General features: G+C 35.8%; 1 protein-coding gene across 1 annotated transcript in view; it reads left to right on the forward strand.

Annotated features, from left to right (window-relative positions):
* The window catches only part of LOC149807726 (1-acyl-sn-glycerol-3-phosphate acyltransferase epsilon-like), a 42649-nt gene extending 27127 nt beyond the window's left edge, over positions 1-15522 (forward strand). The window contains exons 7-8 of the mRNA XM_089969866.1: positions 1538-1661; positions 6006-15522. Coding sequence (XP_089825992.1) covers positions 1538-1661; positions 6006-6228 — 347 coding nt within the window. The 3' untranslated portion in view covers positions 6229-15522. The remainder of the gene's footprint in view (positions 1-1537; positions 1662-6005) is intronic.
* The last annotated feature ends 30 nt before the right edge of the window (positions 15523-15552 follow it).

Here is a 15552-nt window from a genome sequence, read left to right on the forward strand (position 1 = left end):
ATAGTTATCGGCTCTTTTTTATACAATTTACCTCTGAAGTTCAGGAAGTGAAAATGACCAAGTAGAGCTAGCACTTTTTTGAAAGATGCACATTTGAAGTAAGGCCAAGCTGTATACTCTATAACCCATAGTACACCCATCAATCATACACCAAAATAAAGGGAATTAAAGGTTCTTTGCATTATACCTAAGATATACAAGGTCTTTTTTAAATAGCCAGTATAACCAGTGAGGAAAGCTGGGGAAATTCTTTTTCTTTAAAATCCTAACCCTATGCAAAATATGAAACTGTAGAGCGCCACCTGAGGTAGATAGCTCACTGTCAGCGGTGCAAGAAAAATATGTTTTCCTCACAGAAGAGCAACTGCTTCAACTGAGACGTGTAAACAGAGTCTAGGGAAACAGATTTATGGTTAATTAGCCTCTAACGCCATCTGTCTGGTCAATATTTTGACCAGTTTACTTGATGATATAGACAATATATATGCTTTCTGAAGGCAAGACATTTTTTGTTTGTTAATCTGTGAAGACCATAGTAAAATTTTAAAAAAATTCAGTGCTTTGCCAAATCAATGTGACTGTTTGTTCATAATGTTAAAATTTCCTCCATACAGGCAAACTGTCTGTAGCATTAACAGCACATAAACCAATCATTACTGACCAAGGACAAAGAAGATTACAGCAGTCCAAGATAGAGAGTTAATTCCCCATCTCAATTCAGTGTGTGTGTGTGTGATTTGGGTTTTTTAAAGTAGCTTTAACAATTTTTCAGGCCAGTGTGGTTATATGAGAAAGCTTGCTAGTAGCTTCTCTTGGGTTGGTGGTTCTTTTCAGGGTTTTCCCGGGTTCTTCCTCCACCATTAATACTGGCCGCCATGTATAGCCTATTGTGTGCTGAAAAATGGCGTTAAACCTACAACAACAACAACAACAATTTTTCTGTCATATCGCTATGATGTCTAGTGTGGCATTTTATAGTTATATCTAGCAATGGGGCATCATGCCACAGACATGTAGCATCATATCCCACCCAGTCACATTATCCTGACACCAGGCCAACCAGTCCAAACACTAACCTCTTAATTCGGAGGTTCGGACTTAAAAGGCATACATTAATCATTAAGGAATAATATTTGAAACCTTTAAAGTGAAATTTGAAGATATATTTCAAATTTGATCTTATTTTGAGATTCATTTAATGAAATAAATACATATTTGTTATTCAGATTTTTCTTCATCCCAGTGATGTTTTTGAATGGAACTAGATTTCCAATTCCAGGAAGGCAGTAAGATTGCATATAGGGCCCAATTATCAATTTTACTTTAATGAGTTAATTTTCTTATGAGACAGAAAACAAATAAAATCTTGTACATTTTAGGATTTGCTGTATATTGCAGTATGCAGAGTCATTGAAAAACCAATGTTTCCACTTCGCTTGGAAATATTTCTTTATGTCTACTAAAAAACATAGATATAGCATTTATCCCATTGTTTGTTGTCATTTTATAGATATATGTGTATTTTTAATGTTTTCAGAGTTCTTACAGAGGTCCTCACCAGAAGTTCACATTCATTTTAAGAAATTCCTTGTGTCTGATGTGCCTAAGGAAGAAAGCAAATTGAAAGAGTGGCTTTTTGAAAGATTTAGGCAGAAAGATATGTAAGTGGAATTATAGACTCATTTTTGTGTCAAAATGATGTAACGGTCAGCATTGACTAAATATAGATTTTGTGAATTAACCCTTTAACTCGTTTAAGTACATTTGGACAGCTCTACCCCATTCTCATAGAAGCGCCTTTAGACACTTCTACCCAATTCGCATGGAAGTGAGTTTGGTTACCTCTACACCATTCTCATGGAAGCACGTTTTTATGCCAGCTGTAAACATCAGCCATTTTTAGCTGGTTTTCATAGCACCACCTAGGAGAAACTGCTGTTACTACATTCATTGATGTAAATGACCATTACATCAGATCACGTGGTTTCTGTTTAAGATCTAGGTGTAATGTCCTATATAAAGTAACTGGGTAGAATTCTACACTCTCCATATCCCAGGTCTTTTTTTTATATAAAGAGTTTCCAATTCGGGGAACAAAAGCCCGTGCTGAATGAGCATGTTGGTAGTCAAATATTTAATGGCATGGAGAATGTGAATGACATTTGAAAAATACAGACAGAAGAAAGCAGATTAGATGTATCATTTCAGATAGAGATAACAAAATATCATAATTGAAAACAAATGAATACAAAAGAAAATCTGACTTGGATGAATTTTCAGCTTAAAATTATTGTAATAACTTTGAATGTTACGTGCCATCCACATTAAATAATTTGAAAATGAAAAAAAGGTTAGACCATATAAGTGTAGTAATTGGCCAAACATTACCATTACGGTCCATGGGAATTGAGTTGTCTATGCCCCAGTGGAGTGCATGATTGGCATGCAAGTCCTTAGCTTTAGTGGTTAATCAAGGATTGCTCTGGGATGACCTGTTTTTGATGTTGACACAAAATACCAAGAACACATTCACTAATGTTCACTTTTGAAATTGGGGGCCCCGAGTGGCCGAGTGGTCTAAAGCGCTCTCCGTCACGGATCACTTCCATCTCACCTCTGTCTGCGTGGGTTCGAGTCTCGGGCTCGGCAAATGTGGATATGTGAGAAAGCTTGCCGGTAGCTTCTCGTGGGTCGGTGGTTCTTTCCGGGGTTTCCCGGGTTCTTCCTCCACCATTAATACTGGCCGCCATGTATAGCCTCTCTTGTGCTGAAAAATGGCATTAAACCTTATAACAACAACAACTTTTGAAATTGCCCTAATACATACCTAGAAATGATCTAAGAACCAAACTGGGCAAATCATGTTTTGGCATGTTCCAACATCTTCATTTTCCTTTGCTTTAATGGTTGAATGAGTTTTTATTGTGAGAATAGTGCTGATTCTTTATGCAAGAATTTTTTGGAGGACCTTGTTTGCTTGTCAAGACCTATCTAGCCTAAAATGCTTAGTGTGATTACCCATGGATGAATAGAGATAAATATTATTGTTACTCATTTGATTTTTGCTTGTAATAGAGATTATGCTTGCTGTTACTCCATTGAACTGTGCTTGTAATAGAGATTATGCTTGCTGTTACTCCAGTGAACTGTGTTTGTAATAGAGATTATGCTTGATGTTACTCCAGTGAACTGTGCTTGTAATAGAGATTATGCTTGCTGTTACTCCAGTGAACTGTGCTTTTAATAGAGATTATGCTTGCTGTTACTCCAGTGAACTGTGTTTGTAATAGAGATTATGCTTGATGTTACTTCAGTGAACTGTGCTTGTAATAGAGATTATGATTGCTGTTACTCTAGTGAACTGTGTTTGTAATAGAGATTGCTGTTACTCAGGTGAACTGTGTTTGTAATTGAGATTATGCTTGCTGTTACTCTAGTGAACTGTGTTTGTAATAGAGATTATGATTGCTGTTACTCAAGTGAACTGTGTTTGTAACAGAGATTAAGATTGTTGTTACTCCAGTGAACTGTGTTTGTAATAGAGATTATGATTGCTGTTACTCTAGTGAACTGTGCTGCTTGCTGTTACTCCAGTAAACTGTGTTTGTAATAGAGATTATGACTGATGCCACTCCAGTGAACTGTGCTTGTAACAAAGATTATACTTGCTGTTACTCCAGTGAACTGTGTTTGTAATAGAGATTATGATGTTGCTCTAGTGAACTGTGTTTGTAATAGAGATTATGATTGCTGTTACTCTAGTGAACTGTGCTGCTTGCCATTACTCCAGTGAACTGTGCTTGTAATAAAGATTATACTTGCTGTTACTCCAGTGAACTGTGTTTGTAATAGAGATTATGATTGCTGTTACTCTAGTGAACTGTGTTTGTAATAGAGATTATGATTGCTGTTACTCTAGTGAACTGTGTTTGTAATAGAGATTATGATTGCTGTTACTCCAGTGAACTGTGTTTGTAATAGAGATTATGATTGTTGTTACTCTAGTGAACTGTGTTTGTAATAGAGATTATGATTGCTTTACTCCAGTGAACTGTGCTTGTAATAGAGATTATGCTTGCTGTTACTCCAGTGAACTGTGTTTGTAATAGAGATTATGCTTGATGTTACTCTAGTGAACTGTGCTTGTAATAGAGATTATGCTTGCTGTTACTCCAGTGAACTGTGTTTGTAATAGAGATTATGCTTGCTGTTACTCCAGTGAACTGTGCTTGTAATAGAGATTATGCTTGCTGTTACTTCAGTGAACTGTGCTTGTAATAGAGATTATACTTGCTGTTACTTCAGTGAACTGTGCCTGTAATAGAGATTATACTTGCTGTTACTCCAGTGAACTGTACTTGTAATAGAGATTATGCTTGCTGTTACTCTATTCTCCACTTTAAGAAGTTGGCGGCTTCTATGATTTACGTTTATTTTCTCCATATGTGTGTCTATTTATTGGTATGTCCATCCTCCTTTTCTCAGTTTTCTTTAAGACGTGTAGAAAAATGAATCAGTAGGCCAAACTGGGGGCTCTTTATACCAAAGAACACATAAAAGCCTTTGTAAAAATGATGATCCGTTGTTGCAAAGCATTTTAACACAGATAACCACTGTTTATGTGATTATTTATATATACTCACTTATAAAATGAGTCCATCTGGAAACTGCATAGACCCAGATCTCTTGGCATACAATGCGCTGGCAGATCTGGGTCTCATCAGTTTGTTAGGAGTAATCAGTATAACAAACAAAATAGTCCTGAATCTGCAGGTGCTTTATGCTATGGCAGATCAGGATCTTGGTATTTTACAGTTTGACCAGACTTATAAGTGAGTATATATGGTATTTATTGAGATAATGTATGGTATAAAATGATGTAGCTTAGGAAATGAATTATCTGGAACCCCAGAAAACTAAACACTCACTACACAAGGACTAAATTCTCAACATGAATTGTAACAAACTTTCTAGTACAAGTGACATGAATCGACTATTCATGTTTTGGCATTAGATTAGGTACATGGCATTACCCTCCAGTTGTTTTGATTCTGAATACACTGATGAGAGCAAATGAGCCAAAATAAATTGCTATGATAAACTGGCAGGATTTTTAGGAGACCCCATTTGGTCATAAAATTAAAAGGTTTTTATATCTATACCTCCAGCCCCCAAAATATGTGGCTATTTTTCAAAAAGTAAACAAGAATTTGATGGAGAAATTTATTTTAAGAATTTTTGATTTGGGTTCTTTGTTTTTTTTATAGGGACATACTTGTTTGGATTACTATTGGCATGTTGACATTCATTCCACCCTGTGCCATTTATTTTTCAAAATAGATTTGTACTCCCTTGCTCAGGTATTGTGCTTTGGTTATGGTTTCCTCGCCATTTTTAAAAGGATTCATATGTGAACCATGCCAGGGATCGATATATGTTGGTCCTTTTCATGTATGCAATAGAATCGTAGTGGATTTTGTAATGTTGTATGTTGCTGCGTGTTGGGTAATATAGTTTTGTACTGGAATTCATTTTGATGGTATTTATATACTGGGTCACCATAAAATACCCTTAATGTTTAAGCAGAGTCAGTCTTCTGTTAACTTTTCAAGTAGGTCAGAATACACAACTGCAAACTGCACACACAGATATCGTGTCACATAATGTGTGGGCAGATCTGGGTATGTGCAGTTTGTTTGGAGTAATCAGTGGAACAGACAACAAGGACCATGATTTACAGGTGCCATTATGCAATAGCAGATAAAGATCTTTGTTGTTTGAAGTTGGCTCGACTTATAAACAAGTACATACAGTAATGCTTGACTTAAAGATCACTTTAGCATCCAATATATCCATCCATCTACACACTAATTTAACCTCACTCTTGATGCGTGGAATATTAATTTTTCAAAATCTTGGGCAACAGGCTCAACATGCTGGCCCAGGCTAGCAGCTTCATGTTTTATTCCAGTGTTGCTTTCACATTCATTTTCTCTTTATTTCAGATTACTTTCCCATTTCTACTCAAAGAAACCAGATGAACTAGGTAAATTCCCAGGAAATTCTCAAGTCTTGCAAATCAAAAAAAGAGCCACACTGCCAGCACTGATATTTTTTGGCTCTAGTCTTGTGGGAGTACTGGCAACCTCAGAGGGGAGATCACTATATTGGAAAATTGCATTGTTTGGAACAGTTGGAGGCTGTGTTTGGATGTTTTTTACATCTTGATCATCTGAGATCCTGTAGTTTGCTTTAGGGTGCTTTTTTTATCCCTTACCCACAATAGTGTCTAGATGTCTGTTTGAGGAGGGTATTGAGGGGTGGGCAGTAGCCACACCTTTCACTTACCAACAGGACATTTAGAATTCCACCCTTTCAGCTTCAGACAACAGACTTCTGTCAGAGCACAAGGATTAAAGTTAGATGCAAAATTTTATTGTACAATATTTTAGTTGAAATACCCGGTGAAATGTTTTTTTGTATGACATATCATTGATTATTGTGATCAACATTATGCAAGTTGTCAGCAAACACCTCTCCCTTGATAACTCGTGCACAACGGGGTCCACAAACATAGTCCGCACTATAAGCGAGGTGTGAGTTACCGATGGACCTCCCAAAATTGAAAGAAAAAATTGCTTTGATATTGAGAAAACCATGTGGGGGAGATGTGTTAGGAAACTGGGCTGTTTATTGACTGAATACTCATTTTACAATCACGTTGATAATAATTTTTAATAACGCGCTTTTTCTAATGAAGTTGTTCGCTATTCTGTTTAAATACCATTCTATTTCAGAATGTCCAACATATGATAGATCATTTCAACTGGTTTCAACAACCGTCACGAGTACGCAAAAAAATCTGTATATTACTTCACTGCTTTTTGTTTTCTTGATGTGAGTCTGGTTCCCGTAGTGGTGCTTAATATTATCCTGCCAAATCGGGAGGTCATAGAGCAGGGAACTAGACTAACTGTTGATACATCGCCAAACAAGATTCCTTTTTATCAAAGACATGCGACATTTATTTCGTGAGACAATCATCTGCATCAAAACTAAAAAAATTTATTGTTCAGTTAGTACAGTATTGATGTTGTGATTTCATTGGAAGTAATAATGAAACTTATCAGCCTTGATGATATCTCTAAGTGCCAGTTCAAGAATTCTCTGGAACTTGCTTTCCCACATTGGTCCGTATCTGTGAAATCAAGCTCTTTATTTTATGAAGTATTCATTTTGCTTCGCTGCCTTATCTTTGATCACAGTTATGAAAGAGTCGGTTAATTTAAGGTAGGTTATGTTACATACACAATAACATTTATAAGTGTTCGATTGATCAAATTAAATGAATTCACCCGACATACGACCGGGGCCGCGAGATTTTAAGTTTGTAGGATTTTCATGCCTTTTAACTTTTCTTTTATTCCACCTCCTTTATTTGATTCAAAAGACATAATTAATGTGATAATACAGAGGAGGTCAACTTTTAATTCAGTGCAACAATATAACAAATACTTCCGGAAGTCAGTTATCAAAACATGGTCAGCACTTAATTAGGTTCTCAGAGAAATGCTTGCAAACATATCTGTTATGGTAGATTGACGCATTTTACATTTAATTACAAGATGACACATTGCATTTATGATGATTACACTTAAAAGGAACTAAAAGATAGAACTAGAACACAAATTTCAGTTGATAAAAAATTATTTAATTTGTATTTATTTATTAAAGTACTGCCTCCACTCTGCGTAAGTGACATTTTCATTGATCAAAATTTCTTACGTATCATTGAATGCGGTGTACTGGGAATGTCAATTGGAAAGACTGTATGGCCAATTTTTATATTTGATATTTCATAGTGTTGAATAAAATTTCCAGGTCCTATCTACCGTTTTCAACGATAAAACAAGCGATACATCAGAGTTTCCGTTACCAATTTTGATTGCGATTTTCTTCAAGTTCAACAAATAGGGATCAATTTTTGGGGTATTTTCTGGTTTAAAAAATGAGATCCATGCCTGACACCATGTTGTAAACAGGTTTGCAGGTTATCGAGGGAGTGGTGTATTTGAAGCAATAAATTGAATATGTCTCTACATTTCTATGTATACAGTCATAATTATTGAAATTGTTGATTATTGTAAACATTTTCATGTCTCCAGAAATTTGAATAACTGAGGTTCACAGTAATGGATTTTTTATAAGTTAACCTCTCAGACTTTAAATAGAGTACACTTGTTTTATGGCCCTCAGTATTCATTCTTGCTGCATACGAAGATTAGGTTTTGTTTTTGTTTAATGGCACATAAACACGTAAATGGCTATATCATGCTAAGACAGTAATGTGTCTTGCCCTTTAATGGCACATTAGCACATTAGTGGCTATATCATGCTAAGACAGCTAGAGTAATGTGCCATTTAATGGCACATCAGCACATAAATGGCTATATCATGCTAAGATAGCTAGAGTAAAATGCTTAGACCAGAGATGGACAACATTGGCTGACACGACCTGCTCTGGTTCAACCTGTACCTTCCTTGTCATGCATGCCTGGCATGTTAACCAATAAAAGCTGCTTTCCTGCACATGAAGAACACTGTCACCAAACGGTTTCTCATACATGTACATGTACTTAGGACCTGACCTAGTTGATAATATTTTTTTTTATAAGTGAAAAGTCTGTTATTGTTTGAACAAAATATTATTTTTTCTAGTGCATTTGAAAATAAAAGAGCTTTTTTAAGAGCTCAGTTTTTGTGTAGGACACCTATGAAATTTAAGACATTTGTGTCTACAGTGTTATTACCATAATTTTTCTAAGGCAGAGTGGGCTTGTAGCATGGCTTTGTATCACCTGTCTGTTGTCCACCATCTTTTATTCATAATGTCAGAAGTTAAAGAATATCTCTTTTACAATAAATAACCTTTGGGGTGAAAAAAGTGACTTGAAAAAAATGTGAATTTTTTTAATTGTTCGCTATATTTCTTCATTGGTGGGGTGCTTCACATTTGTTAAGTTAATTCCAGTTGATACAGTGTCATGAAAATGTTTATATTTGCTGCTGTCAAAAGCAACTTTCCATCATCTCTGCCATGGAATTGCGCAATTTCACATCAGAACTTTTCATGGTCATGAACCAGTGTTTAATTAGGTCCATGTATTGAGACATAGGAGCCCAATAGTAATGACCTTTTCCACCTATCTATCTGTCAGTCTGTCTATTGACACTTCTTGTAACCAGCATATTACAGGATTTCATGGTATTTATTTGTACCCTTTAATTTTTTGTGCACAATCCAGTTATCAAAATAATAATTATTTAAATGTATTATAATTTTTTCTACATAGCACTTTGTATTTTTAGAAAAATCCTTTTAATTGTTGTACATGAAAGTTCAACTAAGAAGATTTACATTAGCAAAAAAGATCGAAATACCGTATTGCCATTTTGCTTTTACAAAAATTAATAAGAGAAAATTATCATGATAATTTTTTTAACCTTGTATTTTGATGTTTTTAAAATTGGGAAGGTTCCCATTTCAAATGGCTTCAAATACATGCCAAGTTACGATTTATATACATCCAATGATGAAAGCATTGTTTTGCTAAGTGTATGATATAAACATTGATTAACTTTGCGTATATTTTTAAGTAAGGCATCAAATAATGAAACAAGCGATTAAGAAATAAATGAATCACCATTTTTAATCGCACAAAAATGTTCATTTATCATTTCATTTATTAATTTTTTAGTGATGTACTTCTATGTTTTTTTACTTGAATCAAGAAGAAAAGTTCAAGTTTCAAACAGCTTTGAAGAAATACCGATGTACGATATTGATGCATTGAACTACCAGTGTGTTTTTCTTCTGAGCATAATCTCAAAAACAACTATTTGTTGCCTCAATTAAAACTTATCCGACTTTTTCTTAACTTCCCATAAATTTGTAATTGAGGCATCGAATAATGAAACAGGTGATTAGGTAATCAAAGAATCACCATCTATAATTCATTTCATTCTATTATTTCTAACCAGTGATGTTTTCTTTTAATCAATAATAGAAGTTTGCATTGCAAATGGCATGGAAAAATACCAATGTAAGATAAAGATATGTCAAACTATGATGTGCAGACAGGTCACTGATTATTTCATTCCGTTATTAGTTTTTGAACCACATATTTTTTTAATTTTATTTTGCTCATGGTGAAATTCGAATTTTGAGCAGCTTTGAAAAAATGCCAATGTATAATATAGATATGTCAAACTACAAATACACTGTGCTTAAATGAAAATTTTAACTATTTGTTGCCTCAAATAAAACTGACCCAACCTTTTTGTAAACTTCATGTATCACATCGAATAATGAAACAGGGGATCAAGAAATAAAGAAATAATCACCATTTAGAATCATACAGAAATGCCTTTAATTGTCTCATTGAAATGGCAGTTCTTCTGTTAATCTACTCGCATTCATCAATCCACCCTTATTTGTCATCTTTGCTGGTGAGAAAATACTATGGTTGATGTTGGGATGTCTTCCCATATATCTTGAGTTTAAACTGGTCTGGTAGTGTGACATGTCCCTTCTTAACAAGTAGGTTTCTCGATTTCTTTGGTTTGAATGACATTCTGGCCCAATGCTGCTGGGCTACTAGAATACATTATGCCTGAATACGGGTTTGTGTTGTAACTGTCATCATGTCATCCATGAATCCCCTGTTGGATGGGAGCCTGATTCCTGAAATGATTCTTGGCCCTCCTTTTTGTTGCTTTGATAAACAATTTTCATTCACAGAGAGTATAACGGAAGAGGGACAACTAATGACAGTACCTTTTTCTAGTCTTTGCCATGCAGTAGTAAATTATTCTCTTGAAATCCTCGGTGAATGTTGCTAAAGTTACTTATCACATGCTTGGAAACATGGTCTGGTATATGGTAGTGTTTCAGGGTCATTTCAGTCACCACGACGGTCAGACCTGCTTGGTTGATCCAGTCCTCATGCAAAAGTTGGGTTAGGGCACTTGTGTGTTCAACCCTGGGATTCCTCCCATCTATATTGAATTATCTACATAGCCATTTTCTATCATGTAAAGCATAATCTTTCTTGCAGGCACTGAGGTCTTCCCGTCTATACTCTACATGCTATAGTCAGTACAAGGCATCCTTCTACCTGTTGCAAGCATGTCAGGGTTGCTTTCTTTCTCCAGACAACTTGGAGATGCCACAAACATCTTAGTAACATAGGGTATATTTTGTATACCTTGTAGGTTAATCCAATAGGTTCTAGCACAGAACTGGATCTTGCTTTCTGTACCACTTCATGCACCTCATTCCCTGTAGCTTCCTTGGTGTTTATGATTTTCTGTGGCATTCTTCTGGGACAGTTCTGCTGCAATCCCTGAGTGGATCATTTCTATTTGCATCAGAGTGGGTATCACTTAAAAAAATGTTCTACTTCTTCCTTATTGCTTTCCTGCCATCCTGATTTATATTTGTCTACCCAGGTTGATGTAAACCTGTGAGTTGGAGATAAATGCCACTGTCATTCTTGCTTTTTCTTTCCGTTTCTTGCTCAGTCATTCTGCTGTCCTGATAATTTTTAGGCTGTCTCTAAGTGTGTTGTGTAGTTACTGCAAACCCTCTTTCGCCATATCATTGGCTTTCGTAAACAGCTTCCTCAATGATCTGAAGTCTGATCTCCATTTGACACCTGTTTGGTTGAGTCACTTCATCATTTCTTTACATATCCAATCCTCTTTCGTTATATGAGGCAGAGCTTGCAGTTTTTCCTACACGTTTCTCTGCAATGCTGCTTCTAGTAATTGATCCAAGTCCTCATCCAGTTGTTTCAGGCTACATCAATTGTTTTGGCTTCTTGATCCTCTCCTTACTCTCATATGCTGCATGACATCCCCTCCTTGACTGATGGATTCTCAGTCCTTGATTGTTCTTACAAAAGTTCCCAGAATGGCACTTTGTTTCTGCAGTACAACCTGTCAATGTCTTTTGTACTGTTTCATGTTTTATTTGTCCAGTTGGGCCCATCAACTTCTCTTCTTGGGAGTCTATGGGGGTGTTTTTCTCTTTGTTTTGTTGTAGCTGTTAGAAGAACTGCAAGACGGGATGCCATCTCATCTTGCCCAAATGTTAGTCTTTCCAGTTACCCACCTGTCTCTCCAGGGTTCCCAATCTGTCCTTGGTTGCCCTTCAAACTTTTCTCTTGAAGTCACTATTTTCCCAGGTAAAATCATTGTTGATATGCATGTAGACTGCTGGTACACAGATGCCATGCTATGTTTCCAGCTTTCACCAGGTGTTATGCCCCTTTATCTCTACATTAAATCCAGATGGTGGGGCAACAGGGTTGATCAGACAATGGCTGCCTGTGTTGGCTGCAAGTTCTTTTCTTTACGTTTCAGCCAGATCCTACTGGGTGTTCTTTCTGTCCAATCAACATGGAGTCTTCATTGAAATACTTATGATGATGTGTTGTTGGTTCTAAATGAAAATCATGCTGATTGGACAAAAATGGCAGCCATCTTAAAAATCTTGTTAATGCTACTCTTCCATCATGGATGGTCACATCAGCATAGGGTTTTCTTATGATGTCTGATGGTCTTAAATTAAAATGTTGCTGATTTGACATCCAATGGAGCTGCCATAGCAGTCATCTTAAAAGTTTGTTGTCACAACTCTACCTGAATGGAAAATCATAATCGGTTACTAAGAGCAAATTTAAATTTTGGTTGTTATAGTTATATCTTTGATCAATATCATTCAAGATGTTAGTAAATGTACAGGAGTAATCTCTTTTAATGACATGTATACTTTAACCTGATAATATTACATTTTTGTCTATTGTGTTATTTTTGTTCTACATCTTTGTTAAATGAACGCAGCTTTTTATGGCTAAGTCATATGCAACTGAAGTACTGCTACAATCCCCCAAAATCCTTTCATTCATATGTGATGTGTCTATAATTTTAAGTCTAGAAGGACATGGTTTTCTTGTTTGTCATTGTTTACAAATACTACAAATAATGTTGCATTTAAAACTGAAACAAATCATCAAAATGTGTTTAAATTTATTAACACAACTATTTAACAACTTGATCATGTAATAATATCTATATGTTCCTAATTATGAAATTTTGCACCTATGAAATATCATATGGTTTTATATTTGTAATTGTGAAGGGAATTAATAAATTTCAGGTCAGCTTTAGTGGCTGGGAATTTTACTAACCTTTGTGCTTTGCATACAACTAAAAAGTAGTCTCCCTTTACACATAATCAATTATGGAGTTTCACAATCGATTATCTTATTGGTTCACTCAACCAACTTATGATCAATTATAATCGATAATCGGAACAACACGACCAAATAGAGAGAATAAGTCTCGTAGTTAAAAGCTACAAACATCACATACAGTATTAGGAGTCTTTTGAACCTCACCGCTCTGGTGGCCTAGTGGTTAGAGCAGCCACATCTGATGTGGGAAGTCATGGGTTCGATACCTGACCGAGTCATATCAAAGACTGACAAAATTGGTACTAATAGCTGCCTCGCTTGGCACTCAGCATGAAGAGGTTAGTGTTAGGACTGGTCAGCCTGGTGTCAGGATAATGTGACTGGGTGGGAGGGACATCATGCTACATGTCTGCGACATGATGCCCCCAGTGCTACGTATCACTATAAACTGCCACACTGCAGATATCATAGCGATATGACTGAAATTGTTTTAATGTTACGTTAAAAATCAAAGTCACACCCACACTTTTGAACCTCAAAAAGTGTGTTTTGAGTTCGCATGAGAGGTCATTGTGCACATTCCAAACGTTATGTAGAGAATAAATGTTATATACTTGTAGAAGCCTGCAGTAATTTTTAAAGTTTTGAATTCAAGGAAATGTTAATTTTGAAGCATTTAATATTCTTTCAAACAGAAAAATAGCTAGTTGACTTAGCACTACATACAATCACAATGCTGAAGTAAATATTTAAACAAATACACCATGTGTCTGTCTTTAAAATCCTTTGGAATACTGTCTTAACTATAGGCATATGCAGTCTTTGCTGCTCTTGGTAGTTCAGTAGGGCCTTTGATGCAAGTGTCATTAGAATTCATCATTGCACTCATTAGAGAATGGATTGTACTACTGCTTGAACTGTCTTGAAAATCTTATTGAATTTTTCTCAGCATAGAAATAATCTTTCTGCCTATCCATTTCTTTGAGGTAGCATCAAACATGCAGTTACCACACAAGATAGAATGTTTAAATATGTTCATTTCTTTAGGGATTTGGCTCTGCTTCGACACTTTGTCCTGATGCTGGATTGTATTACAATCTAGACGGCTGTCACACGCCAGAATGACCCATGTCAATATGGTATTTGCAGTATGTGCAAAAATTAAATGATTCCATGCCACTGTGCTTTGCGAAGTCAGACTCTGTCAACCAAGAGTTTTAAAATTTAGTTTCACTGGGCTTTGTTTGCTTATCTGATGACTTTTCTTTCCTTCCCTGATTCACAGCTATGTTTTGGCATACAAAAATGAATTACACTTTGATACTGTCCCAACTACCAATATAATCACGTTTTGCCTGTTATATACAGAGTAAAATCAGACCTTAATGTAATGTTGTTGCTGACCACAAAGAAGCTAGTATGGCATAAACAACATTCAAGGCAATGAACATTAATTTTATAAGTAACTTTTCTTTCTTCAGCATGCACCAGTTTGATACTTAACTAAAGACAAATTTGGTTTTTCCTCTTTGTATACTTTACTTTTGCAAATTTGCTAAATGGACTTTCCTACAAAGGAGTTGTAACCTAGCTATTGTCATTTAAATAATCTATGCAGTGCTAGTTGTTGATCAAATTAACTTTTAATCACTGTATAAACTGCACTGAATTGATAGTCTTCCATAAGCACGAAAGTTTACCAGCATGCAGGTTATGGTTATATATTGTTTTATCAAGACAGGTCGCACTGTCTCTATTGGGGGTGGGGTGTTTGGAAGCAAAAATTCATAGGACAGTCTATAAGGAATGAGTATGGTAAAAAGATATTCAAGATGGCCACCATATGTAATGTCAGCTAAGCACCATTTTCATTTTTGACTGACTAGACCTCATAAGAAGTCACCACATTAATATGATCATCCACTGAGCAGGAATAGCAACAAGATTTACTAGATGGATGCTGTGGTAGTCATAATAAATTTCAGTTCAGTCCCATTTTCACTAGGACCAAGAATACATTCGTAAGAAATCATTTAGTGAAAACCCATGTACATGTGACCATCCATTCAGGAGTAGCAGCAATAACAAGATTTCCAAGATGGCCACCATGGTAGGCATATTGGATGTCCAAGTGACACAAATTTCATTTGGACCAGCTAGACCATGAGATGAATGTGTTTGTAAAGTTTCAGGGTAATCTTCCAAGTATTTAGCCTTAAATATTATGGTGTGAGTGTGATTTGGATTTTTTAATGTAGCGTCAGTCATATCACTATGACGTCTGCAGTGTGGT

Source organism: Sinohyriopsis cumingii, chromosome 1 (genome assembly GCF_028554795.1).
Source record: "Sinohyriopsis cumingii isolate HCF-2022 chromosome 1, ASM2855479v2, whole genome shotgun sequence".
In the NCBI taxonomy this organism is placed as follows: domain Eukaryota; kingdom Metazoa; phylum Mollusca; class Bivalvia; order Unionida; family Unionidae; genus Sinohyriopsis; species Sinohyriopsis cumingii.